This window comes from Lepisosteus platostomus, chromosome 19 (assembly GCF_059453375.1).
Source record: "Lepisosteus platostomus isolate fLepPlt1 chromosome 19, fLepPlt1.hap1, whole genome shotgun sequence".
NCBI classification, from domain to species: Eukaryota; Metazoa; Chordata; class Actinopteri; order Semionotiformes; family Lepisosteidae; genus Lepisosteus; species Lepisosteus platostomus.
In genome coordinates, this window is record NC_142629.1 from 5,145,779 (window position 1) to 5,172,748 (window position 26,970).

The 26,970-nt window shown below is 42.5% G+C and overlaps 1 protein-coding gene across 3 annotated transcripts in view; it reads right to left on the reverse strand.

Moving 5' to 3' along the window:
- Positions 1-26,970, reverse strand: part of cacna1ha (calcium voltage-gated channel subunit alpha1 Ha) — a 139,271-nt gene that overhangs the window by 8,926 nt on the left and 103,375 nt on the right. For all 3 annotated transcript variants that reach the window (XM_088613227.1, XM_088613228.1, XM_088613226.1), the window contains exons 13-31: positions 26,569-26,686; positions 23,204-23,359; positions 22,906-22,993; positions 21,779-21,987; positions 20,197-20,583; positions 18,144-18,244; positions 17,243-17,366; positions 16,938-17,006; positions 16,447-16,631; positions 15,482-15,608; positions 13,778-13,903; positions 13,125-13,214; positions 12,052-12,244; positions 8,019-8,170; positions 7,627-7,736; positions 5,731-5,864; positions 4,233-4,303; positions 3,702-3,780; positions 1,508-1,629 (exon numbers count right to left, since the gene is read on the reverse strand). In XM_088613227.1, the coding sequence (XP_088469353.1) occupies positions 1,508-1,629; positions 3,702-3,780; positions 4,233-4,303; positions 5,731-5,864; positions 7,627-7,736; positions 8,019-8,170; positions 12,052-12,244; positions 13,125-13,214; positions 13,778-13,903; positions 15,482-15,608; positions 16,447-16,631; positions 16,938-17,006; positions 17,243-17,366; positions 18,144-18,244; positions 20,197-20,583; positions 21,779-21,987; positions 22,906-22,993; positions 23,204-23,359; positions 26,569-26,686 (2,641 nt within the window). The remainder of the gene's footprint in view (positions 1-1,507; positions 1,630-3,701; positions 3,781-4,232; positions 4,304-5,730; positions 5,865-7,626; positions 7,737-8,018; positions 8,171-12,051; positions 12,245-13,124; positions 13,215-13,777; positions 13,904-15,481; positions 15,609-16,446; positions 16,632-16,937; positions 17,007-17,242; positions 17,367-18,143; positions 18,245-20,196; positions 20,584-21,778; positions 21,988-22,905; positions 22,994-23,203; positions 23,360-26,568; positions 26,687-26,970) is intronic.

Genomic DNA, 26,970 nt, shown 5'->3' on the forward strand with positions numbered 1-26,970 from the left:
AACATCAGCTTCTAGGACTTGTTGATATTGAGTTGAATCCATTCTTCCTTCCACCTGTACAACATTTCCTGTGTCACTGGCTGCCACACAACCCCAGAGCATAACAGATCCACCCTTATTGCTTAACGGTTTCTTCGAATGCTTCACCTGTTTTTCTCCAAATGTATCTTTTGTGGTTGTGGCCAAAAAGTTCCATTTCTGGTTCATCAGTCCACCACAGCACACCACAGTCCAAAACGTTTCTGGCTGATCTAAGAATTGTTCTGCATACTTTTGTGTACTGCAGATGTGCCTTTTGTGATGAGGTCATAGGAAAGGTTTCCTTCTGACATCTCTTCCATGCAGATCATTTTTGTGTTAAGCGACGCTGTACTATGGACCTTTGCAGCACTACTCCAGTCTCAGCTAAACCTTTCTGCAGGTCCTTTGCACTGATAGGTGGGTTCTGCTTTGCATATCTGACCCATTTACAAGCAGTTCTATTAGAGATTTTTCTGGGTCTTCCAGATCCTGCCTTGACTTCAACAGTTCCCCCTAACTTCCATTTCTAAATGATGTTTCTGACAGTGGAAATTCCAAGCTGGAAGCAATGAAATATAGCCTTCCCTTGCTTTGTAAGAGTCAGTGATCTTTATTTTCAAGTCCTCAGTCAGCTGCTTAGTGGAGCGCATGTTTGCTGAGAGTAGGCACAACATCCTGAGAGATGAGAAGGGTAAGAGTCTTTATTCACCTGGCTTAATTTAAGGCCTAAAAAGTCAATCAAGTTTTGAGACCTCAAAAAATAAAAATCTTAACGAATGAAGGGTGCCCAAACATTTGCACACGCCAGATTCACTGTTTTATTTTTTAAATCTGTTAAATGCAGAAAATGAATAATTGTGCATACATATTTCATCTTTAAACTTGTACCCTGCAAACGTTTCTTCTTTTCACTTGGAGATTCAGTGAAACATGCAATTTGACTAGGGGGTGCCCAAACGTTTGCATACAACTGTATACCTGTATGTGTCATGATGAGGAGCTGAAAATCAATTTTTTTTATGCTATCGGCAACATACAAAAACGGTTATTTGCACACGCTAGCCCCTTAACCACATTCATCTTGAGATCAACCAATATGTTGATCCTAATCCACACATTGGCTACCACTGCCTTACAATTTAAAAGCTTATAGATCAAATCCTCCGCAAAGAATAAAAAAAGGAAATTTGTAATTGCTTTAAAATTCACATTATACATTTTCATACAAGATCTGCTCAGCCTGTGTCAGGGATGTGCAGTCCAAGTCCTGCCTTTCCTGTACCAGCATGTGAAGAAGCTGTTAAATTGGCCCAGTAACCAGCTAATTTAGCTCATTCAGAGCCGAAATGGAATAAAAGCCTATACTGTAGACACAGCAGCCCTCCAGGACCAGGACTGAATACCCCTGGCCAAAGGCATTTCTCCATCTGTCACACAAGTCTGGGAAAAAACTCTAGCAGGCAATCTGTTCACGGAGGTGTCAGACCTTCATGATGCCATTCCAGTTGTCTCCTGTAGAAACCCTGAACAGCGTGAGAAAGGCCATTCCAAAGTTGTCAAACGTGGCGTGTCTGCTCAGACCCTCACAGGGGTTGTCATCGTTACACTCTGAAAGGGAAATGAGAATTGATACAAATGCTTTACAAATATATGCAAAGACACATATGTCCAAAAATAATTCTTATATGGTCATTGCATGATGTGGTGATGTTTCATTATGATCTATGATACACTATGGTCAAACTGTATTGATATTATGATATAAGCCCTCAGTAATGCACCAGAGAATATTTTCAAATATTTTCCTCCAGAGAATTTGTACCTGCGCTTGGTACAAATAAGGTAATTTAAAAAGGTAAAAGGCAATTTAAAAAAAAATACCTTTATTTAAATTGCCACTGACCTAGGTTAGTTTACATTCTTCTGTTTTGCATCGTCTCACAGTGGCACAGAGCTACATTGCCTTGATGATTCTCTCTGAAAGTACGAGTCCACCTACACCAATTATATCTTGATCTTTAACCCCTGGAAGCATTAGCATATTAGTAATTCCTATGTAAATTGTCCAATTAACCATCTAATATTTAGTTTAATATTATTCATTCAAATCAGGAGATTGCATGAATGACAACCAAAGTCATTTATGAGCTGAAGAACCTGGTCTGGAGCTTCCTGGCCCTGATATTTTTGTCTAAAATGTTTCATTCTCAGAGTCACCATTAAGGTAAAAATGGGCGATAACAAGTAAGAAAATGTCAGTTTGTGCCTAGGGGCCATTCAAAGAAAGATCTGTTACAGAATGGTGCTCTGTGGTACTGTCTTGTACTGTCTTTCTTGTACTGTCTTTCTTAGATGTTATCTGCAGAGAAAAATAATAATAGTAACAATTCATAGTGAATTCAACTGGGATTCTCCATAATTTCAGTTTATACAGTACCTGGGTGTTACAGTACTTGGGTGTAACTGATTGCTTTGTACATGCAACATTTATAAGATCAATGTTAAGATAAACTGCAATGTTGAATTTTCCTGCATTAGTGTTAAGTGAGTATGCAGTGCAATCTAACACTTTACTGTACAAATTTCACCATGCCTAGGATTTTAACAAACATAGTGCGTTTCCAAAATGGAGTTTATGGAAATAAGTTGTTTTCTTTAAAAATTCAGATTTCTCAATCTGATTGCCATTAAAGGGGAGATGCATATTTATATATTTTGAGGGTGAAAAAGAATCAGCAATGATGAGTGGATTTCAAACCATAATAAAAGTAAAATACACACAGTTACTTGTAAAACCTCCAATTTACACCACATAATAGACAAAATTTCCAGGTATGTGCAGCACCATATTCTGCAGTTTAGAATGAAGCAACAAAGCCTCCTGATGTGTTGCAGTTCTATTACATTGGAAACAAGCAGGCTTGTGAATACATCTCTTTTAATTCAATAGAAATATTGCTCTGGATTTTGAGATGGTTTTGCTACACAACCTGTACATCTCATTACATTAGTCATTATGGAGACTAGTGAGCAGGAAGGGCTGCATCACATTGCAAAAGGAATCCTCCTCCGTTGGGCCCCTGAGCAAGGCCCTTAACCCCAGCTGCTCCAGGGGTGCCGTATAAATGGCTGACCCTGCGCTCTGACCCCAAGCTTCTCTCTCCCTGTCTGTGTGTCTCATGGAGAGCAAGTTGGGGTATGCGAAAAGACAAATTCCTAATACAAGAAATTGTATGCGGGCAATAAAGTGATCTTATCTTAATTTGTAAAAACTCAAATGCAAGTTTGTGACAACATGGCAACTCACCATAGTAGATGATACACGAAAGTAATAATTGAATACCTAGTGCATACGGACAAATTAAAAAGAAATAAAATGAGTAACAGATTTCGGTTTTGCATTCAAAATGTGGCTCATCACAGAAACAATTTATCCATGGGGTGAGCTAAAACAACCCTGGCACTGCAGAAAATTACACAAAATCAGTACCCCAAAAGTTATCTACTAAGATAATTGAGTACTCATTGAGTACTTTAGCAAAGTTTCGTGCTTCATTCGAAATTTGTACATTTTTTCTATAACCTCAATGAATTTATTTTGTTACCGAGATTTAATAGCCAGTCTGAGAAACTGGGACTGCAGTTCCCCTTTCGCAGTTGCAGTGACACCAAGAACTCACCAAGCTTCCCAAAGAGCTCCACTCCCAGAGCGGCATAGATAAAGAAGAGAAGCATGAACAGCAGACCAAGGTTCCCCACCTGGAGAGAGCAGACAGACAGAATGATGCACAGCTCTAACACAACAAGGGTTCTCATGCACACAGCTGCTAGTGGAGGGGTTTATTGATTCAAGAATGTCCTCAAAAAATAGTCTCAATCAGCATGCTCTGCCTGACCTTGGAATTCGTCCGGGAGAATTTATCCTTACAAATTCTATTGCCCAGAAATTAAAGGAAGCATTGAAGGCATCCACTCTAAACAAGGAAGGTCAAGTAGGGTAAGAATTATATACTGTATATTATTTTTCACAGCACCATTATATACAGGTAATGGTGTGTGTCATATAGGCATCACAGTGCGGAGAGAAGCACTCATTTGAAATTAATAATCACTAAAATTGTTTAATCTTGCCAGCTGTATCAGCTGGGATACAGCAGATGCATATTCCAATTACAAAGACAGATACCCAAGTCTCCTCCAAGATGCCTTACCTGTGGTAAAGCCTGCACTACTGTATCCAGCAGAGCACGCATCCCAGTGGCCATCTTTAACAGCTTCAGCACTGGGAACAGAAAGTCAGAAGCTGCTTAGCCCATTGAATCAGAAAATGGCTGATGAGCACACAGTTAATTATGCAATTATTCACTAGACCATCTTGATACAGGACAAAGTTTTCCCAATTTACTTTCTAGCGTAAGTAAAATTCTAAATTCCAAGCTTCCTAATTTGGAGATTCTTAGGTGGTTTTGTGTTTCAACCAAATTAAAATAAAACCCCAACAAAATAGCCAACATCTCTTAATCACAGAGGAGCTATTTCTGCAAATGTATATTTTATTAGCCTTGGCACTGCCAAATTTCAGACCTGTACGCCTGTATAGTCTCTGATTAAAACTAGGTTTCCCGCTCATAATTTTCAACTTCCAGCTACCCAATATATTATTGGAAAGCTGCTCATAGCTGGCAATGGTCTTGGTGAGCCAATGCCTAATGCAGAATCACAAGACACCAAGAAAAAGACAGTGACCCCACCCTGGACTGGCACACACAAGCACACAGGGTTGATTCGGCACCAAAAAGCCCACAACAGGTACATTGTGGGAAAACACAAGCCGCAGACAGACGTTGTCCTGGTCCCTAATGAAACCCAGACTCAACCGCTGTGCGGTGGCAGTGTTAAATCCTACACTCTATGCACAAAACAATATACTATCACTACTAAAGGATTCCATTTGGGGGTCAGAATCCTCACATATCCATCCATTTCCTAACAGCTTTATTTAATTCAGGATTGCCGGGAAGCCGGAGCCTAATCAGGCAACAAGCTACGGGTACAAGGCAGGATACCCCCTGGGGCAGGACGCCAGTCCATCTAAGGGCACACACAGACACAGACGCGCACACACTCACACCAGGTCCAGTTTTACCAGAAGCCAATTACACTTCCAAGTCTTTGGACTGTGGGAGGAAACTGGAGCACCTAGGGGAAACCCCTGCAAACACGTGGAGAACATACTACAGTATATCCACACAGAGTGCACCCCAGGAATTGAACCCTGGGCCCCAGTGCTGCAAGGCAGCAATGCTAACCACTGTGCCACTGTCCCGTTCCTTAAATATCTGCATATAAAATAGTTGTGCAAAATGGAAGATCTGAAAGCAATCCTCTCAGAGGAAAGACAATGCATACTTACACGAATCCACAAGCAATCTAACCTCTTAATATGCTCAGTCCCCATAATGATTAGTTTCGCAGGAACTTATTCTGCGGGATCTACACATTCCAGCTTATCAGCTTATCAGGATTTCATCTTATTAGCCTTATGTCACGGACAACAACAAAAAAAAAAAGACGCAGGCTTGCTTATCAAAAATGAAAAATGCAGATATATGTATACATCTTTCTGTAACGTCAAACATGAGCTGATTTTGGGGTGACAAATGTGTCGTGAAAGTAAAAAGAAAGTTAAGGCCAAAAGTTCAGCAGTACCTCTTGCAATCCTTAGCACTCTCATGATGCGGATTATGGTGGGGTTTATGGGAAGTGAGGCATTAATCTCAATCTCTTCCAAAGTAATTCCCATTATAGAGAGTAAAACAATGGCCAGATCCAGCTGGTTCCATCTAGGGAACAAAAACAAAATGGTCAGTTCTTCAAAAACGCTCTACTTCCTATTATTATTAAATATTCAGAGAAGTAATGCAATACAAAATGTCGCTCCTCATTCATCAAGCCGAGAGGAAACTATCCGACAAGTCTGACTCCCCACGGGCTTTTCAGCGTGTATACAAATCAATCACCTCCTCTAATGAAGATGGATGTCTCAGAAATACTTGGAAATAAAGGACAGTATTTAAGAAAATCATCTGTGCGATGACTGATGAGTATGACAAAACAGCAAAGCCTTTGGCTTTTACTTTATACCAAAATTCCCCCCTCCCCCAGAAGAGGGTTTTACAGTAGCTAGACTTGCCCTTCTTGGTTTAGAAGGCAAGCACTTTATAATAATAATTCCTTACGCTTATATAGTGCTTTTCTGCACACTCCACTCAAAGCCCTTTACAGGTAATGGGGATCCCCTCCATCACCACCAGTGTGCAGCCCCACCTGGATGATGTGATGGCAGCCATAGTGCACCAGTACGCTCCCCACACACCAGCTAACATTGGGGAGGAGAGCAGAGTGATGAAGCCAGTTCAGAGACAGGGGCTATTAGGAGACCATGAGTGGTAAGGTCCAATGGGACATTTGGCCAGGACGCTGGGGTAACACCCCTATTCTTTCCAAGAAACGCCCTGGGATTTTTAATGACGACGGAGAGTCAGGACCTCAGTTTTACACCTCATCCGAAGGACGGCGCCTTTTTACAGTCTAGTGCAAATGTGAAAAATCCACTTCTGCTGCAAGGCTTTAACACCAAGGAGAGTGAAACTCGTCCACACAACTTAACAGTCACCACCACCAGTTTTTCCAGTACCATCACATTGTAAAGACCACAGACAGGAATTGATCTAAAGCATGTAGATTGAGACTTTATGATGTCTGCGTTTCCGACACTCTTTCGGTGTTATTAATATATACTGACAAACATGTCTAATAATAGGAACAAATAAAGGTTTATTCAAGTAAAGGTTATTATGGCTAATAATAACTTAATATTGTTTAATGCTTATGGTCTGATCACAGAAAGTCACCTATCAAACCATTCTTAGCAATCTCTCACTTACATGACACATATTACAATATGATGACAATATATTATGACACAGTCCTATGGAATAAAGGGCACACATACAGCATGTACAAACACCCAACATGTTTGCATAAGGTATATATGCCTCAGCATTCACAGTTCACATCTTTCCAGTTAAACAAAATGACAGAGTCATCTGACTGTCTACTAACTGAGGAAAATAATTCCCCCTGAGGCCATTTCCTTGTTTTTCTGCAATGAGAGTGGCAATAAACTTTCTGCCTGCAAGAATGTTTTGTTTCCTTTCCTTCATGATCTGAAATGACTGTCAGTTCGCTTGAATGTGGTTGAGTTAACACTGTGTTTTAGGCAACACTTAAGTAACACCAGCTGAACACTAGTTGCACTGCACGCTCAAGAACGCTCCGAATGCAGCTCATAATACACTGCAGATTCAGACAGAAGGAAAATCAAAACAAACCTTTGCCACAGGTGATTGCATTTGTACTTTAAATCTTATCTCAAATACATCAACATAAATTCTATAGCACACAACTATCATGAAGCTTCTTGATATATTTTTCGATTGATCTGAACAGTGATGAATATTTTGGAGGCATTTTAAAAATACTTAACATTTTCACAAGCCCGCTGAACCAGAGGCGGTCGCGTGACATTTCCTATTGCCTTACCTGTCCTTAAAGAATCTCCGAAAGCCAAATGCCACCAGTTTTAACATCGCCTCAAAAACAAAGATAATTGTGAACACGTAGTTGCAGTATTTCAGGGCCTCTTCGAGGGACTGTGGGAGAAGAGAAGCACCACAGTCAGTGACACGTTTCACATTTGATTTCATCATTACAGCACGAAATGGAAAAACCTGTCCCTTGAAGTAGCCACCACTACGGGCAGAAAATGGTGTGGTTCTCAATTCTACATCCTTAAAACCGTGCATTCACATGCTATAGGGAGATGCTGTCGTGTTCAGATATCATTTTTGAACTTGGACATAAAACAGGTAAAGGCACACGTTAGCCAGAGGTTGCCTGTGGATGTTAGTATTGTTTCAAGTGGACAGAAATACCCGAGGCTGGTTGTAGTGTTCCATAGACATGGTGACCACATTGATCCCGATGATGAAGGTGATGAAGAGGTCCAGGTAGTGGCTGGTGCACAACGTGTGGATGTAGAGGCGAGCCGGGGAGTAGCTGGCGTAGTACGGACGGCGTTGGGCCTCTGCATGGACAGCCACAAAGCAGAGAGAGGACATCAGCACTTTGAACTGGATTGACACACCTCAGAAAACCTGGTCATTAGGACCCCCTCAGGCCTAACTCTGCCAAGCCCGAGCAAGACCTGCAAAACCTTGCCTAAACAGATCCAATCCATTATTTATTTTAAGTTCTACGCCTGAGATGCAATTCAGATTGGAAACCAAGCCTTGAAGAGGCTGCGAAGCTTTGAAGAGATGCCTACCAATCATCCAACACAGACTTTAAATCTTTCTTTTCTCCTAGTCACTGTTTTTGGTAAATTCCTTCTAGAGGAGAAGTCCTCACTGCTAGCCCTCGAGGATTGTCAACCCACAGGTTTTCTCTTTAAATATTCCACAGGCTAGGGCCTCTGAGGGATTGCACTGTTAATCAAGTCAAGCTTACTTGAACAAAGCAAATTTTCCTTAGTTCTTAAGCCAAAGAACAGCAGTGCTGGGGAGCTCTCCTCTGGAGGAATCTGGAAACAGAAACAACCCAGCTATGGGGGCAAACATGCCTGCATGCTATGTGTGACATTTTCATATTTAAATTTAGAAATCTGGGCAGGGTTCCACAATTTACAGATGTAGGGAGGAAACGCCCATCTTTAACATATTACACACACTTTGTCTGAAATACAGGATTCACAGAAGGCATTTTGAAACAGAATTCCTTTCATGCGGCAGTTCCATGCTCCTGCTACACCAAAAGCATGCAATAATTAATAAGACAAACCATGCTAAGCACGGCAGTCTTTTTGGCTGTGCTTGTAAAGACTGAAGTCCCTCTTCTTTAGTGCTTTTGGCTCTTACTATATAACTTCTGCACTGCAAAACACACATGGCTACACAAAAAGGGAATTGACAGCAAAACAGTAAGATAATAGCACAAGAGATAATACTTTAAACCACAACTACGTCTATAATATTTCAATTAGAATGCACCGTACTGTAAGAACGCCTGTAAAGGCACATTTAAAGCATTTTGTCAGCCATCTTTCTGAGTCTGCCATTTTGAAAAATCAGATTTACAGGCAACAACAATAGGGAGTGCAGTTAGATTCATTCCCCATCTTTTAATTAAGCCAAGAGAAATGTATATACAAATACTGTGTACTGAACAGTTTTGTAAACCAACTAAAAAGGATTGGATGTGGAAAAAAGGCAGGAAGGCAGAAGCAAAGCTAAGGAATTGTATTGTCCATCCCCTATTCTACCATCTTTTCCTGTTAATGTCAGAGACATTCATTTTAATGAACCCGAAAGCTGTACAGAATTCATTTGTTATAGAAGCAGAATATTTGTAGTAAGAAGCAAAAAGGACCAGAGGTGAAAACCCAGAAATAAGACATTCAGTTTTGACACAAATGCCACGAACCTGTTCAAAAAGCAACTTCACTCAGACATAATTTTATCACTCATTTCTTTGACGGGCAATTTAACAATTTCACAGTAAGGTACTCCATTTTTTTTTCTCAGGTTCCGATCAGCTGCACCTTTTATGTCATTTGTATGACAGAAAATAACCCTTTGCCACATCAGCACGCGTGACAGATTGGTGGGTGAAAAGATATGACACGATAGTGAGCAGCCAGACCCTTTTCTGTCACCTCCTATGGAACTGAGCAAAACGTCAGAAAAACAGCAGCTGCAGAATAAAAACCAATGCAGGAGCCTGCCAGTCACCATATTTGCTGAATTGTCAAAACTCAGGTCCTCACCGAAGTGACATGACAACGACAGACCAATCGTCCTGGGCGCCTTACATGTTTTATGCATACCTGAAATCTTTCAAAGCCTTGGGGCGCTCCTGACTAATATACTGTACAAGACAGTAGCCTGAAATTGGAAACTTTTAAATATAAGGGCTGAAAAACAAAACAAGACTGAAGCAGCGGTTAATTTTCAGTTCCACAAAGAAGAAAACAGTGTAGGCATGGTAGAACGCCAACTGAATCTTAAAAAATAATAATAATTCCAAGCTCTGTACCTACATTAAACTGTCATGTTGTATGTCCTGGGCTATCAGTCGTACAAGTCCAGTCAACTCAAGGTTTAAGTGATTTTGAAAACAAACTTGCAATCCCGTCCTTCACTTTATAAATAATTTACAAATGCAATGTTGATGTTTCATTTTTTTCCACCGACTGAAACGAGGGACGATCCCTCTCCCTTGCTTGATCTTAAGTCGAGATGCCGGAGAGCCGTGGAAGGTTTTGAATACAAGCGGGTCTTTCAGTGCACGGCGCACGCTAGCGACTGTTCTGTCTGCAGAGGGCCGAACTCTCTCCAACCCGTGTCATTATACCTTTCTGACCTTCCTCACTGCTCGCAGATACAGTGTGAAAGTGATACAGTGTACTGTTCCTCAGAGGCTCACTGTCTAAGAGTGGAGATTTACTCAATTAATGAACAACATACTCTACATTTAGAGAGTGACACAGGGCAGTGTAGAATAATGCTTAGGGCTCTAGATGAATAATTAGAAAGTTGCAGTACTGAGAAAAGGTTTGTAAACCTCCTAGTTTGGTCAATAATCTCATGTATTTTAGACCTAAATTTAATGAGATCTTCTTCAAAGTCTAAATAAAATATTAAGATAACTTGATTAAACATAGAACACAAAAGACATAAGATATATTTGGATTATTACATTAACAAAGAGATCCATTAGAGTAAAGAATCCTGTGTGAGGACACCTAGATTCAGTAACTGGTGGGATCTCCTTCAGCTGCAATGATTTCAACTAGATATCTCCTGGAAGAGTTTATCGGTCTTTTCCATCAGCTTTTCTGAATTTTGGCACATTTGTCCTTACAGAACTGCTTCAGAACGGCTTACAGAACTTCAGGTTTCCATTTACGAACAGCTCGTTTCAGGTCCTGCCAGAATATTTCAACGCGTTTTAGGTCCCATGTTGTTCTTCAGTCATTCTGTTGTTCAGCATGTATGGTCAGCATTGTCGTCTTGCTGCTTGACCAACTTTTGGCCTCGCCTTTAACGGACGTGTGCATGTCCTAACGCTCTCCTCTAGAATTTGTTTATACAAAGTCAGATTCACCCAAATCTACCCCAGGGGAGTCTGTAAACTTTTTTCGCAGTACTGTCACCTTCTAATTAGGAGTCCAGAGCCCTAACCACTACCTACCACTGCCCCGGTTAAACATATGTCCCTGTGGTGGCACCCTGCTGTTGTGTGCCTAAGCAATGCACTTTGTCCCAGTTGCCCCAGTCCATCCAGTTGTACAAGTACAAGCTGTGGAGGGCTTTGAATACAAGCAGATCTTTCAGTGCACAGCACACACTATTGACTATTCTGGCTGAAGAGGGACAGACTCTCTCCATCCCATGTGATTATACCTCTCTGTCCTCTGAATGGGCTAACATGGCATCCAGGTGGAGTGTGCAATACTCTCAGTTGTCTTAACGCTATCCTGTGACCAGATGGAGCCGGACGAGGGCCTAGTCTGGGTTCAAGGGTTTTCTTTCTAATAATTGTGAATTGCGTTTCTTCTCTCTCTCTTTTTTTTTGGGGGGGAGGGTGTCCCTGCCCACCACATCCCAGAGGCCGGCAGCGTCTCCCAAAGGTAACGAGCAGCCGATCCCTCGTGCGGTGGGCCACCGTTCGCTTCCGTTCCCTCAAGGCGGCTGGATTCTCATGCCCTCATGCAGCAACCCTCAGTGGCATGCAGAGGCATGCTCGGGACCGCCGCGCCACCGTCCCGCAAAAAAACAACAACCGGAAAAAAACGACCCAATTTTCCCGCCTTTTCTGCCTAGAGACGTTTCGGGCTTTTGGACTTGCGGAAGCAGGCAGGGCTCAGAAAGACAGCGGACTACCGACCAGACCCGGATTTCTCCTTACTCCTGCGCTTTTTCTCCAGCCTCTTCAGGCGCTTCTCCTCGCGCCTCTTGGCCTCCTCGGCTTCCTGGTGCTGCCGGCACTTGTGGAAGTTCTCCACCACCACGCCCACAAACATGTTGAGCACAAAGAAGCTGACAATGAGCAGGAAGGAAATAAAGTAAAGCAGCATCCAGGGGTTGTGGTTTCTCACGGGCTGTCGGGAACAGGACACAAAGATTAATGCCAACAGTGAGCGACCCGGCGGAGCCGTTTCCACGCTAAATTCTGGACTGCATCGCGGAACAAGCAGCCCGACATTGGCGGAGGTGACAGGCGTGACAGCTGACCGCACTAAACAGCAATCTAGCACAAGGCTACGCGTTCACAGTCATTCGCAGGCTGGATAACCTCGCACATGTTAGGAGACGCCTACACGGATGTGAAAAAACGCGACAGCGACAGGAATCAGACCGGATCCGCGGGGGTTGTTACGAAGCTGGCAACTTCCCACTTCTAACATGTCAGATCACCTTCTACTTCTCAGTAACGTAATAGCTATCTTGCTAAGGTAAGACAAGGATGGATCTGTGCAGTCAGTCCCTACAGGACCACTGTCCCAGTTCTTCATGTCAGTAGTCTTACAATTCAGCACAGCGCAGCACAAGTAGAGACAGGCAGAGAAATTCTCTTCCTTTTGTACTACGTGTTAGCCAGATGCAGAGAGATTGGGGGAAGCCTGGATTTTGAAGAAACCTTTATGGGAATATTATCATAGACAGCTTTCTGTCGGTACTACAAAAAATGCCTTTGAGGCCTAGGATAATGAGTCAGATAGAGCCAGCTAATTAGGTCACTGGAGGCTGGAGCTTTTCGGAAGGTGCTTGATTTTGGGGCGAGAAGATGCAAAAAGGGCCAAGGCTGGATGAGAGATTTAGTTTCAGGTGCTGAGAATATTTCTTAAGCCTGATATAATTTAGCCAAAGGGGAACAAGGTGAAATGGGACACTACTACAGAGGACAAACAGGCTGCATCGGTATGATAACCAGAGAGCGGAATTCGATACCATTCATCACGAAGCTCAGTGAAGTCGTACCTGCTGGTCCACTGCCACGGCATCGAGACCATCGTACATGATATTAACCCAGCCATCTTTAGAGGACAGGACAAACAGTGACATCAGTGCCTGCAAAACAATGGCAGTAAAGTCAGTTTGCAGGCCAGAGATTCGGACTGTGTCTTGTGCCTCAGAAAGGAAAGTTTGACTTTAGTTAGACTGGGCAGAATCAAAGTGTCTAGTGATAAGAATTTTCCTCATGAAAGGATTTGCTATGCATGTGTGCCACAACTTAAAACTACTTGCACTTCAAAGACCCTAGATAAGAAAGCCAGGGAGTACATCTTTTGACTCACTTAATAGGTAATTCTGTTTCAATTTCATCCAGTATTTTCTTGTTTCGTTTCACTACAGATATACCTCCTCATAGCATATCAATCTAATTTTAAATGTGAGGTCTATAAAGGTCAGATAAAGTAATACATTTTAATGCTTTTGAAACATTTACTGAAAAAGTGCACATTGCGTAGTTAGGCGATTCAAACCATCATAGGTGTTTAGCTTTGTGTTTATCCTTTTTGTAATTACAAAATAAAGAAAAGTACAATGTCTAATAAAAGAGACAGGGCAAAGTCTTCATATTTTCTTGATCTGGAGGTAGAAATGTAGCACGTTTAAGGAATCTCCATTACCTGTCCAAGATTGTCAAAGTTATATTTCCTTCGTATCCAGCGATAGTTTGCTTGCAAGCAGTCTGACTTGTTGGTGATGTTTTTTGTGTCAAATCCATCACAATAGTAGAATTTGCCCTTGAACAGCTGCAATACAAAGAACTGTTTTCAGCTTGTGAGACTGCTGCACAACGTAAATCAACAGTTCAGGAAGCCCAAAGTCAATGCCACCAAACCCATTCAAAAAAGAAAGCTGCATTTCTGAGAGCTAAAATTATGTAGTTAAAATGCACAAGTCCCGATCACGTCTGGCCACTCTGAGAAAGAGGGCACTCTTTCACTGCTGTGTAAAACCCCAGTTGCTCTGCACTGCTTGCTCCCATTTATGCCTGAAGCCTCATGAGTGAATACTATCCATGTAAAGCCACATGGTTTCTATATCAAAGACCAGTCTTCCCAACTGCAAGGTAACCCTCGCTTGTACACAATTTCCATATCGCGTACCAGTCTTCCCAACTGCAGGGAAACTCTTGCTTGTACAGTTTCCATATCGAGTACCACTTTCCCCAACTGCAAGGTAACCCTTGCTTGTACACAAGTTCCATATCGTGTGCCAGTCTTCCCAACTGTGGGGTATCCTTTGCTTGTACAGTTTCCATACGGAGTACCAGCCTTCATAACTGTGGGGAAACACTCACTTGTACACGGTTTCGTTATCGTGTGCCAGTCTTCCCAACTGAAGGGAAACACTCACTTGTACACAGTTTCCATATCGTGTGCCAGTCTTCCCAACCACAGGGAAACCCTTGCTGGTACACAGTTTCTATATCGAGTACCAGCCTTCATAACTGCAGGGAAACCTTGTCCCATGTCTCCACCAGCTGAGGACTCTGTGTTGTCTTGCCTCCTTCACACTATAGTCCTAATGCACCCACGTCTCTCCTCACGGCTGGGTGTTTGATCGCATATTTGTCACATTTTCGTAATACAATTTCAGTGTCCTCTTATGTTTATTCAATTCTTTTGTTATTTTATATAATTTGTGCTGCAATCATTTAAATCACAACAATGTATTTCTATGACATTTTGAATTATAATTCACATTTTGTATCTGTACTTTTTAAGGGAGGAATTTGTAGAAATCTGTGAAATCATCATCATATTTCAAACTATCCCTACAGAGGGCCCTATTCATTCTTAAGCTGTTTGTCCATCTGGTCTCCTTACAGTACTCCTTGCATCCTTACCTCATGACTGCATTCACCAATAGGGAGATATTTTCCCCATACAGTGCTACATTAAAGGCCAATACTGGTGGAAAACATTTTTAACATGTTTCCCACCCAAACAACAACACGAATCTACCTCCAGATCACAACAGACGCTGAGTGTCATGAGAAAAAAATATTTCAGGTCTTTTTCTGGTCACACACACACACACACAAAAAAGTCTCACTGTCTAACTAACTAACTAACTATCACAATGCAGGACCTTTAAATACCAAACAAAAGCTAATTAACTCCACATGAGAATGTGCATTTCCAGACCTGTCAGCAATAATACAGTAATTAGAATAATTAGTCCCCATTGTGGCTATTTACAAAGATTGGATGCGATACAGCGGCCTCTAGTGGACGATCTGCTATGATTGCAGCCCCTTCATAAGACGGCAGAAATTAAGTTGATTAGCACAGAGACATTGATCCCTGACTCATTTTCTTTACCTGGACACCAAGGATTCCAAATATGATGAAAAATGCGCAGCAGATGAGCACGATGTTACCGATAGGCCGGAGTGATGTAATTAATGTCTCCACCACCAGCTTCAGCCCTGGGGCACGGCTAATGACCCTGTAAGGAGAATGTGCTCTGCTGTCAGTGATGTATATGTACCGGAGAAAAGGCACAGACCAGAGCTAATGAAGTGACAGTGACTGAGAAATGAAAACCTTAATTACAAGAAATTCGATGTTAAGAAATGAAAGTTCCACAACTTGCAGGGAAAAGTAGGACAAATCTGTTCTTTTATCAGAAGTTCAGCTTTAGGATGTGCAAAGCACTTGTGAAAGCATACCCAGGTGAAGACATGTGTCTTTACCACCCTGGTCTACAGCAGGGGTCTCAAACTCCCTGCCTGGAGGTTCAAGTGTCCTCTCGATTTTTTAAAGTAGATAATGAACCAGAATCTTTTAGAAATGTATAGGATCGTTCTTAAGATTTTTTTACAGCTTTAGGCTTCCTGTAAATCATCTCAGAGACTGGGAAGAAGTATGCAGTTAAGTAAATAACTAGAGCAGCTGTGAGCTCTGGTGGAACAAAACGTTGAAGACTCTCACTAAGCCTCGAAACCGAGTTTGAGACTCTTGTTCTAGAGGATTCAGCTTTTAAAGAAACAGGGTGGTGATAACGGCACTGTCAGACTGCTCTCCAGTCTGACTTAGCTTTGTTACCGCGAGGAGAAACATTACAAACGAGAGAAGGCCAATTGGACCATCTAGCCTGTTGAGTAGTCAGCAGTTAACTGATCCAAGGATCTCATCCAGCCATTTCTGGAGTGACGTTAATGTATGGGCTTCAACCACCTGGCTGGGTAGTTTGCTCCACACTCCCAGAAGCCTTTGGGTAAAGTAGCTTGGGGTCAGTTTTCTATGAGTGACATGCAAGCAGCATCGAAATGACCTCTTCTTACCTCAGAGGTCGCAGGGTCCTCAGCAGACGAAGGACCCTCAGGATGCCCAGGATCTTGGCCCCGCCCGCGGAGGCCAGGGAGACGATGATGTCGACAATGGAAACGAAGACCAGCACGCCATCCAAGATGTTCCAGCTACTCTGCAGGTAACTGTTCTTCCCTGAACAGAACCCTAGAGCCACCACCTGAGACAGGACATCACACATCCGAAGGATAAAACACGGACTCGGGAGATTTAGTCAGAAAGATATACATTTTCGTACAGTGCCTCAAATGGTTGCATATTATCTTTCTTTCATTATCGTTCTTTATAGTAGTTTCAGGTGTTCGTAAGGCTTCTAATGTTCCACTGAATGGCAGTCCCATAATTCCATGTGCAATCATACTGTATTAACATGTTAATTAAACATTTTTGAGAAACCTATTTATAATATTAATTTCAATGGCATCCCTACATCACCCCAAAGGTTCACTATACACAAAACAATTACCTTAACGGTCATTTCAGCAACAAATATCGCGGTGAAAATGTAATTGGAGACACTCAGAAACGTACGCTCCTGAAAGAAAAAAATACAACCCTGTTCATACAATTGTTTTTAGCGTGTGAGAAGATTCACTAGATATTATCATCTCAATCACACTAGCTGCTGCTGTATGGATTAATTCTACATCATGCAATTAAGTGTTGATCTTTATATGGCTCTTAGCTACTGTAACATGAAATGAATTCTCATCAGGATGATTAGGGTTAACAGCTCTGAACTAGTGGTAGATAATTAAGATGTGGGCTCACTGTGCTGTAGGGATGGATGTCTGGTCTCTCCAGCGCGATGGTGATGCAGTTCAGGAAGATGAACACCAGCACCACATGGTCGAACATCTTGTGGGTGATGACTTTCTGACACACTGATCTGAAGCTTGGAGGGAGGGCGAGAACAGAGTGTCGAGTCAGGAAGCTACCACAGGACACACAGGCCCCACTACCAACAACAGCACCACCACATCACCTGTTCCATCACAGTGAGTCCAGGCCTGACTCACGGTGTCCACTGGACAAAGAGACTAATCCCTCTAGTCTCCAGAAGCACCTTCATTTAACAATGTTCAAATCCCAGTCAAAAATCAATCAGTGCTTCACAGTCATCTGGTTTCTCAAATCACTGGAGCTATATTACTCCGCCCCTGGTAAAATTCCAAGATATCACTCAATACATGTTGTAAATCTTACAATGGAGGAAAAAATAAGGATGTCATTATTTGTTCAATAATGCTGTCTTGAAAGTGAAATAATGTTGATTTTTCAAGGCTTTAAAGTAAAAGTTAGCCTGGGCGCAAAGATCATATACAATAACATAAACCATCTGGACTACGTAGACTTGGCTAAGTAAAGTAAAAAAAAAATGCCTTCAAAAACAGAGCTACTTCGCTTATCTGAAATTTTGAAATCTGAGATCTTTCACAAAGATGATGTTGGGTCATCATTTGTGCACGAATATTTTGTATCAGGCAAAAGATAGGAAATGGAAAATAATTTAACCTACTCCATCCTGACTGTGAGTGGCTCAGTTTCAAAGATAACAATTCCATTCAGAAGGGAACTATCCCTCAGAACCTCAGCATGCCCAGTGTTAAAACAGTGTATCACTGTTGAAGGTCGACACACGAGCACGAGGAGAAGCAAGTGGCTGACTTACTGGTTCTCAGGGGAGAACAGGTACAGAGCCCAGTCTTCGTGGTCTTTGCACCACTGCGGTTTGTACGGCTCAAGCATCTTCTTGATTCGGAAACAGTAGCTCTGCAACAAAAGCAAAATGCGTGACACTCACACTCACACTCACACTCACACTCACACTCACACTCACACTCACACTCACACTCACACTCACACTCACACTCACACTCACACTCACACTCACACTCACACTCACACTCACACTCACACTCACACTCACACTCGTGGGCTCTGGAGAGCAAGGGAAATGTTGAGTCCAGAAATTGTTCCCTCAAGCGTAGGCTACACCATGAAAATGCAAGAAAGGTTACAAATGAGCAGAGGCCACTGGGCTCATGTAGCCCGTTGGGTGGTTAGTAGCTAATTGATCACAAGGCTCTCATCCATCCATTTGTGGAGGAAAGCCAAAGTCTGGACAACATGGCTGGGTAGCTCGTTCCACACTCCCACAAGTACACTTCCACACACTTTCCTCTTGTGTCCTCTGCTCTGTGAATCACTCTTCACCCTGAAGGAATCTGCTGAACTGGCTTTGTCAGCGACCCCAGTCTTCTCCAGTTGAAACTAAAAGGGATCTGTTCTTTCCACCTGTCAGTGGAGGGTGACCAGCTAGGACTGGGGTTCTTTAATAGCCCTGGTGGGAGTTCTGGAATATGAAATATGGGTCTGCATTGTGAAAACGAAGCAGATTGAACAGCGCACCTTCTGGCATTATGGAGAGCCTGCTTATGTCATGTTCGTTTGGTTTGCACTTGTTTGACAATGGCAGCAGTGATCAAAGTAAATGATGCAGAGCCGAAGCACCAAGGTTATGGAAACAATGATATTACTACTCTGTCGCAAATAAGAATAAAGATTAAGATTCACTTTTTCTTATAGTCCATAACATTCTTTTCCACTGAGATGGACAGACATGTTGTTAGTTGTGTCCATCTATGTGGAATCTACTGTGAATATATACTGTGAACCGCTCCTGCGGTTATAAGCCTGTGCTTCAGCCTCAGCTGTGGTTACAGGTCCCTAATCCCTCACACAGAAGGGGGAGCACAAATGTTAATTCAAATAGGTCTTGCCGAAGCAGATCAAGGCAGTGAGTCATTGTTTTCAAGAGCCTTTAATTTAATTTACAGCTCTTAAATTTTTATTGCAGCATACGGTCTGCTGATTACTAGAATGGTATTACTGGACTGGAGAGGTATTTTACACTCAAACAAAAATCACCATTGTCTGTGAATTACCTTATTCAAATCAATCAAGCTGTGACTATTAGCCTCATTTTCCTTTCTGTTTCAGAAAATATAGCTCCGTTCCCTAAATCTGCCCTGTTGCCTTCACCGACGGGACAGTCTAAGAATTTACAATCGATTGCTAACTCCTGCACGACGCCAGTTGTTCCACTTTAGCTGATAGATAAATGAAGCACTTGATAAAAAACAGAGAGACAAAATTGTATCAAACCCTTAATGAGTCCAAAATCAACATGCAATTCCCTGCGGCTCTTCTCACAGTGTGTGCCCCTGTTAATTTCACCACAATTAGCCAATAAAACTGTCAGCGAGGCATTCGTAGGACTTCATTAATGAATCAGAACGCCTTCTGCAAACAATTCAGGGGTGGTGGCACTGTGGCAAAGGATCTGCGCCGCTGGTTGGAAGGTTGCTGGCTCAAATCCCGCGGCCGGCAGAGGAATCCTACTCCGTCGGGCCCCTGAGCAAGGCCCTTAAACCCCAACTGCTCCAGGGGCGCCGTACGAATGGCCGACCCTGCGCTCTGACCCCAAGCTTCTCTCCCTGTCTGTGTGTCTCATGGAGAGCAAGCTGGGGTCTGCGAAAAGACAAATGCCCAATAAAGTGAAGTGATCCGACTTGAATCAACCTAATCAGGATCAGAACGAGGGGAAGCTTATTCTCTCTCTTAGACTTTTTCATTACGGCCAGGCCCTTAAAATACGCTGCCTTTATCTCTGGGGTTTAGCGGGGGGGAAGTTAGGAAGCCGTGGCACTGTTGGGACTCACATCGTCCATGTCGTCATCGTAGTCGGCGGGGTCGTCCCTGTGGGGGTCGGCGCGCAGGTAGAAGTCGGGGGGCAGGTGCAGGGTCTTGCCGTTGCAGTCCTGGTGCTCGAGGTACGGGCGGGGGGCGGGGACCTGCAGCAGCTCGGGCTGCTCCAGGGACTCGGCTCGGGGCTGCAGCGAGGCCCCGCTCACGCTGGACCTGCCCCCGTCCGAGTCCTCGTCCTCCGTGCTGCCCCGGCCCTCCCCCGAGAGCAGGGACTCCCTCTCCCCGGACTGGTGCTTCTTCTTCAGGCTGGGCGCGCGGCCGAGGCTGTTCCAACTGGAGCGGCGGCTGCCCCAGTTACTGCCGGAGCCCCAGGGGGGGCAGGGAGAGCTGCGCAGGCTGGACTGGAGACAGAGGCGCGGGCCGGTCAGAGCACGCCCCCTCGGCCCGTGTCGGCCCTCACGGAGCAGGAGGGCGGGGGGGGTCAGGACAGAGAGGCCTCACCTCCTGTGCCACGCCAAACGCATCGCACTCGAGCAGTAAAATTCCATCAGTTCAATTCAGTTCGCTTTATTGTCATTCTGCACTGTACCAGAGAGAACGAAATATAGTTTCTCCTGGGCCGAGGTGCACAGTGCACTAGAACAGTCAGCATAGTGTCACAGCACAACACAAGAAAACACACACGAGGGGGGAGGACCGGGAATCATTACCAGCTATTGAGGTAGTATTGGTATATAAATAAAAATAAAACAATGTAATGAGCAGATGAATAGATACATAAATGGGTAAATGGGTATTTACACTAGTGTAAGTAGTGATGTGACATGTGTCAATGTGAGATATGACATGCCATCATGTTATTATGAGTCTATTAAACTGGCAGTCCTTTGGCAATTTAGCATTCAGTTGCAGCATTTTTAACCTTAGAAACAGCCTTCCAGCTATACCAAAGACTCCTACTGTACGTGTATGTGTACGACTGAGAGAAGAAACAGCAGCACCCAGAATGCGGTAGTTAAGAACTCGGAGAAATATGAGAACGATGGATGCACCCCAATATCTATTGCTCACAACTATAAACTTACAAACATACACGTATATAACACTAATGATCTAGGAGTTACACTTAAGTATAGAAAACAAATAACAAAAGAGTTGAATGTCAAGAGTCCATTGGAGGTTCCTCTTTGACTGTCAGGAATAAGATCCCAAAGACCTGCTCTGCTGAAATATCTTGAAAAAATGCTAATGACACATATTAGTGTTTCCTTTTTTCTTCAGTGAGAAATAATGACATCATCAAACTTGGGGGTTTCTGTGTAAATAAGGCTACTTGTCCAAGGAACTGTCAACATCGCGACTTCCTAAAACATGAGAGAACATCCCTGATCAGGCCAGCATCTGAAAACATCCATGCTACGATCCGTTACGTTTGCTATGTTCCGGGCACGTTTTCTGTCCTTTTTTCTAGGAACGTGGCTCCAGATCAGGCTCACGAACTCAGAACGGATCTACGAAGTGTATAGTATAGTATAGTACAGGGAAGTGACCGAAAATGACACCGTCTCCCTGCTACAGCTGCGGTCAGCCACTCACCAGGGATCTCTGGTCGTAGGCGTTGGGGTCGATGGACACGCCGCTGCCCCTGCGCGAGTCACTGAAGGTGTGCACCGAATCCATGTATGGGGAGCTCTTGGGGGTAGGCATGGGCGTCGCCGCTGTGCGCAAGATGATGGGCGGAGCTATGCTGGCCCTGGAGTCCATGTGCCCATTGGGGGTCATCATCAGGGAGTACATCTTCATCTCTGTGGGCACACGATGACAGTAACCCCCCCCGTCCACAGTATGCGTCCATAGTGTACGAAATGGAAATACAAGCTCTGCCCGATTGTGCCCCATGAGGGCGTGAGAGGTGACTCTGGGAGAGAGCCACCCTTGGAGAAAGGCCAGGTAACATGAGGCACCACTGGGTTGACTGAATCCTTGGGATCCAAAGGGAATAGCCTATTCTACCTATCCTATCTGCCAGGTGTGTCCCATTTTACCCAGCTTTTCTCCTTAATAGATGACTAAATAAAGCCACCTCTCTCTACCTCACCATGCCCTTCATTGTAAGTGCAATGTCAACATAGCTTATTTGAGATTTATTGCTGGAAAAAAATGAAGCTTGTTGGCCAAATAGTGATTCATTAGTTCAGGGCTATGGAGTGATTGTCCTATTTTCCAGAAAAGGGGACAAAGAACATTAATTGACATGCTCCAATTAGTAGACGAATTTCATTTAATCTCATTAGTAAGCATTAGCACAGTTAAACCACGGTGCAAAGAAAACTCTCAGGATATTTTTTTTCAGTAAATTCAATACAAAGCAAGCAGAAAAGTATTGTTTATCTAAGCTCTAAGGAGCCATTGTTGATTTTTTGTAACTAATCATCACAAAGCGCTCAAGCCTAGCCAGTTTATCATTTCCTAACTGCTTTCCTAGAAGACCTGTGCAAGTGTAATGTGGCAATAGCAGAAATTGATTTTATTTGAAAAGCAAGTAGGTCAATGACAAATTAAGTACCTCTGCACATGCAGAGCTTTAGTTAGTAGAGAGCTCTTTCCATCATCACAGGAAAAAGAGCTACTCAGCACATTGTGCTGTTTTTAAGGTGGAAATCACCTCAAAGTGGACTGATTGGTTATGCTGTTCCAAATTAAGATTTTTAGGACTTCATTACCTGTAGCATATAGCTCTCTCATCTTCTCATCATCCTCAAAATTCGTGGACAGTTTATCTTCTTCTGTGTCAGACCTGTTTGCATCTCCCTGGAACGAAGGAGAATCAACAGAAGAAATGACGAAGACATTCGGGTTACACAACAGAAGCCATCATGATACAGCTGCAAGCAATACAATGCCCTGCACTACCATGCAGTGCTGACATTTTCCAGCATTCTTTTCAGGTATCTCCAGTAAACAAGATGCAATAAATCATATGAACATGTCTAAGCAACATCACAGTTAAATTTGCCTTACCTCCGCTTGAAAACCTTCAACCAGAATAGCGACTAGCAAATTAAAGAGAACGTAATTGCCGAACGTCATCAGAGCCACAAAGTACAGTGCGGCCCAAGGTGATGTTGATGCCATCCCATTGTAGAGAACGACATTCCAGTCCTCCTGTGTCAGGATCTATAGGATAACCAAGATAACAAACACTAGAGTCAGGAACACAGCACAAATGTATATATATATATAATAAAATAGAAAGGCATAACATGCCCTGATCTGTGTATTTATTTATTTGCAATCCAATCTGCAATCTACAGTATCAACAACAAACCTGGTTTAACTGCTTTAGGCATTTAACTAATAGGTTATGCAACTTACTTGATTTCAGAGATCTACTGGGTTTTTCTCTGAGCCATTAAATTGCTTTTAATTTCAAGCATGTATGTAAAGAGCAGTGAATTTCAATCTCAGTACAGACAAAGAAACAAGCGGAAATAGTGAGGAATGCCTGGATAACTTGAAGGATGGAGGCATGTCAATGGAGGAACAGGCTTCTTTATCTGTCTTCGTGTCTCTATATAGTGGAACAGCAGTTTCAACTTTCAGCTGGTTAAATATTGAAGAAGAAAGCATGCTTCAGTAAGAAATGAATGCGTTCTCTCATACATGAGTAACAGAAGGTACTGTGAACAGTGTCACGGTTAATCAATGTATGACTACAGATCAGGTCAATGGAGTCTTCTTTTTGCTAAACAAATATTCCTGTGCGTATACATGGATTACAAACCCTCTATCCGTGACCTTGCTCTAAATGTTGACAGAGGGCCATAGTAGTAATATTTGAGTATTAAGATACCCAATACCTAAGGTTGAGGAAATCAATAAATATTGTAAGGCTCTTTATTGATCCTAAAAGCAAAAGGGTGTTCCTGTTATATGTTCGTATATCACATTTGTATTCAATCATCTTTTATAGATGATGATATACGATGGAATGACTTGATAAAACAAGAACCGTAAGGAATTTGAAAGTTCTGACACCTGGAAATCCATTATCAATCCCTAAAATTAAGCCAGATATGATATATTTCATTAGAGATTCTATAATTGGCAAAGTAAAAAGAGAAGATACCTTGCCAGAAACACAGAGAAAAAGCAAGTTCTGATCTCAGCAGGGGCCTCATTCCACAAGCCAGTCACACAAACCTGATAAACCTTTGTACCCGCTTCTAAGAATGGACTCATAAGAACATGGGATAAACTGAGAATGTGGCCTTCTCCAGATACTGGGGCTACAAAACACACAGGTGAATGAACACCTCAGAATTATCTCAACTCTCTAAAAGATTAAGGTGTCACAAGCACTGACAAATACCCCCTAAAACGTACCTAACCAGCTGGTGTTCCCTTCACATACTATTAAGTCATGAGACTATTTGAAGACACTTCAACAACAATGTTTAAACGTAAAGAAACAAATAAATATCCAAACATATTATAGCTGAGACTGTCTTGTTTGGACTATAAAAGAAAGAGGTATTTATGACTTAGTTAATGAAACAGATTGCATTGTAATTGTAATATGCAAAATCGGTAAAGTTTAGATGAAATAAAATTGTTTGAATCTCAACCCATGTGGACTGTACTGTGTTCCTCCTAGTGGCAGAGAAAGTCAAGAACCACAGATTAAGCAGCCAAAGTACTGCATTTTGAATTCAATAGCAACTGTTCTTGTTTTAAATTAAAAACCCGAACTACATACTGAATGCATCGCCACAGCTGTTAAGCAGCTAAAATGCAAAGACTCAGCTAAATTCAATTAAATACAAGCCGGTGAATGCAATATTTCTTTAAGGTGGAACTCATCTTGCTTGTCAACAAGGCATGAGACATTTCACAGATGACTTATTTAAATATTTTATAAACAAGCTGATCCATAAATATGTAACAACTACCAATTGGAAGACAACAACAACCACCAAAGTTACTCAAGACACAGTGCCCATAAGAATTCCAAAGGACTGACATTAAAGTCTGGCACTTCTGTCGCAACTGGTGAAAGGTAGCTCCTTTTGTTCGATAGGAATATCACAGCCACTGTAAACGTACTGTGAAGCACAAAACATTTTTTTGGGATTAAGTAGTACACCTTCTGCCTTGTTTGTTTCATCTTACACTTCTGTGTCTCGATCTGAAAACTCAGGCTTTTCAATGATTAATCGGGTTGTACAGTTGAGGATTCTTGAAGGAAAGCAGCCGACCAGATAAATGTGTAACTTTAAAGCAGAGGAATCTGTTACCACAGTGCCCTCCATTAAGCAACTAATATCTTTCTCTTTTGCAGGTGGATGATCCTGACCACATTTCCTTCTTCTCATCATCCTTAACTGCCCTCTGCAACTGGAAGAGAAATTTTCCTCTACAATAACAACTAACTCATCTCCATTCAATAAAAGAAAACTGTTTCACAGTTAATTCATACAGATCAACCCTGTGGCTAATCTGGACTCATTTAATAGGCAAAATACCATGGTAATTGTCATATTAATCCAATTGTGTTTGCAGAAGACATGATGGCTGAGGGTTAAGTGAATAATTACCACCAGACCACAGGACATATTTTGGATATTTAGTCTCTGCTTTCTTAGTGAAAGAGACTTTATGTACTGATTTTCTATCAGATTACAGAAGTTATGCTCCATTTTTATTAAAATATGAGGTTCCAAACCACAGTTCAACTATCTTTTAAAAAAATTACAGTATTATGACACAAACTGCTGAATTTCTCAGATTTGTTACTTAGATTGGTAGCAAATGGAAGCTTCCCAAAGAATCAGTATTAACTAGCAGGACTTGACACATCAGACAAGTATTTTGCAATTAAAATTGTTCAACAGATGAAAGCATTGCTTCGGATGATCTGTTGCAGAACTGCGCCTTTAATAATTAATGACAACTCATATGACCTCCTGTGCTTTCTCTGCACCTTCTTCTTGCTGGCTTGGAGTGTGAACTTAACAAAAAGTAAATACGCCTTTAGGTTAGCTTTTATTCTCAGCTGTCTGGAAAACAGCCAAGGAGGCTAGTTCCCAGCAGCTGCCATCTGCCTGAGACCACAAGACAGTCCTTACGTTACAGTTTCAGGACACCTGGTCCATTTCCACTGTTGCTATAGCGACTACCAGCTGGAAAACCGAAGGTGTTGGGTGATATGAGAGTCAATGAAGCAATCTCTATGACAAACCAGAAGTGTTTTCCACCAACTAATCCCGTGGGACTCAATAGGCGCTAATCACCTCAGTGTTCTGCGTGTCCCGGCAGTGGAACCAACAAGCAAAGAACATGGTTTCTGGACCCTTTAGGATGTTTGCTCAAGTGGGTTCATTTACCTGGAAAACAGTGACGATGGCCCACAGCAAAGAATCAAAGTTCTTCCGGTCTGGAATCGTGTCTCCGTTTTCTGTGGTCAGGCTGAACTTACATCCAAAAAGGTGCATCCCAAGAATACTGGAATAAAACAACAACACAACCGGTATCCTTTATGACAGCCGATAACTGACTCCTGGTCATAATAGAGAGCACAATAAGTCGCAGCGCAGTGCAGCAGAACACCCAGAAGAAGACTCACAGAGTGTAACCCCCACCACGTGCTCTGAATTAATCCATTTTCAGAATGGTTTTAAAGTCTGAGTACAGTCCTGGTCCTTCTCTAGTGTTACCAAGAGTGAGAGTTTAGAAGTGATCGCTGCATATGTATAAGAACAAGGGCTGTTTCCGATAAGCTTATCCTG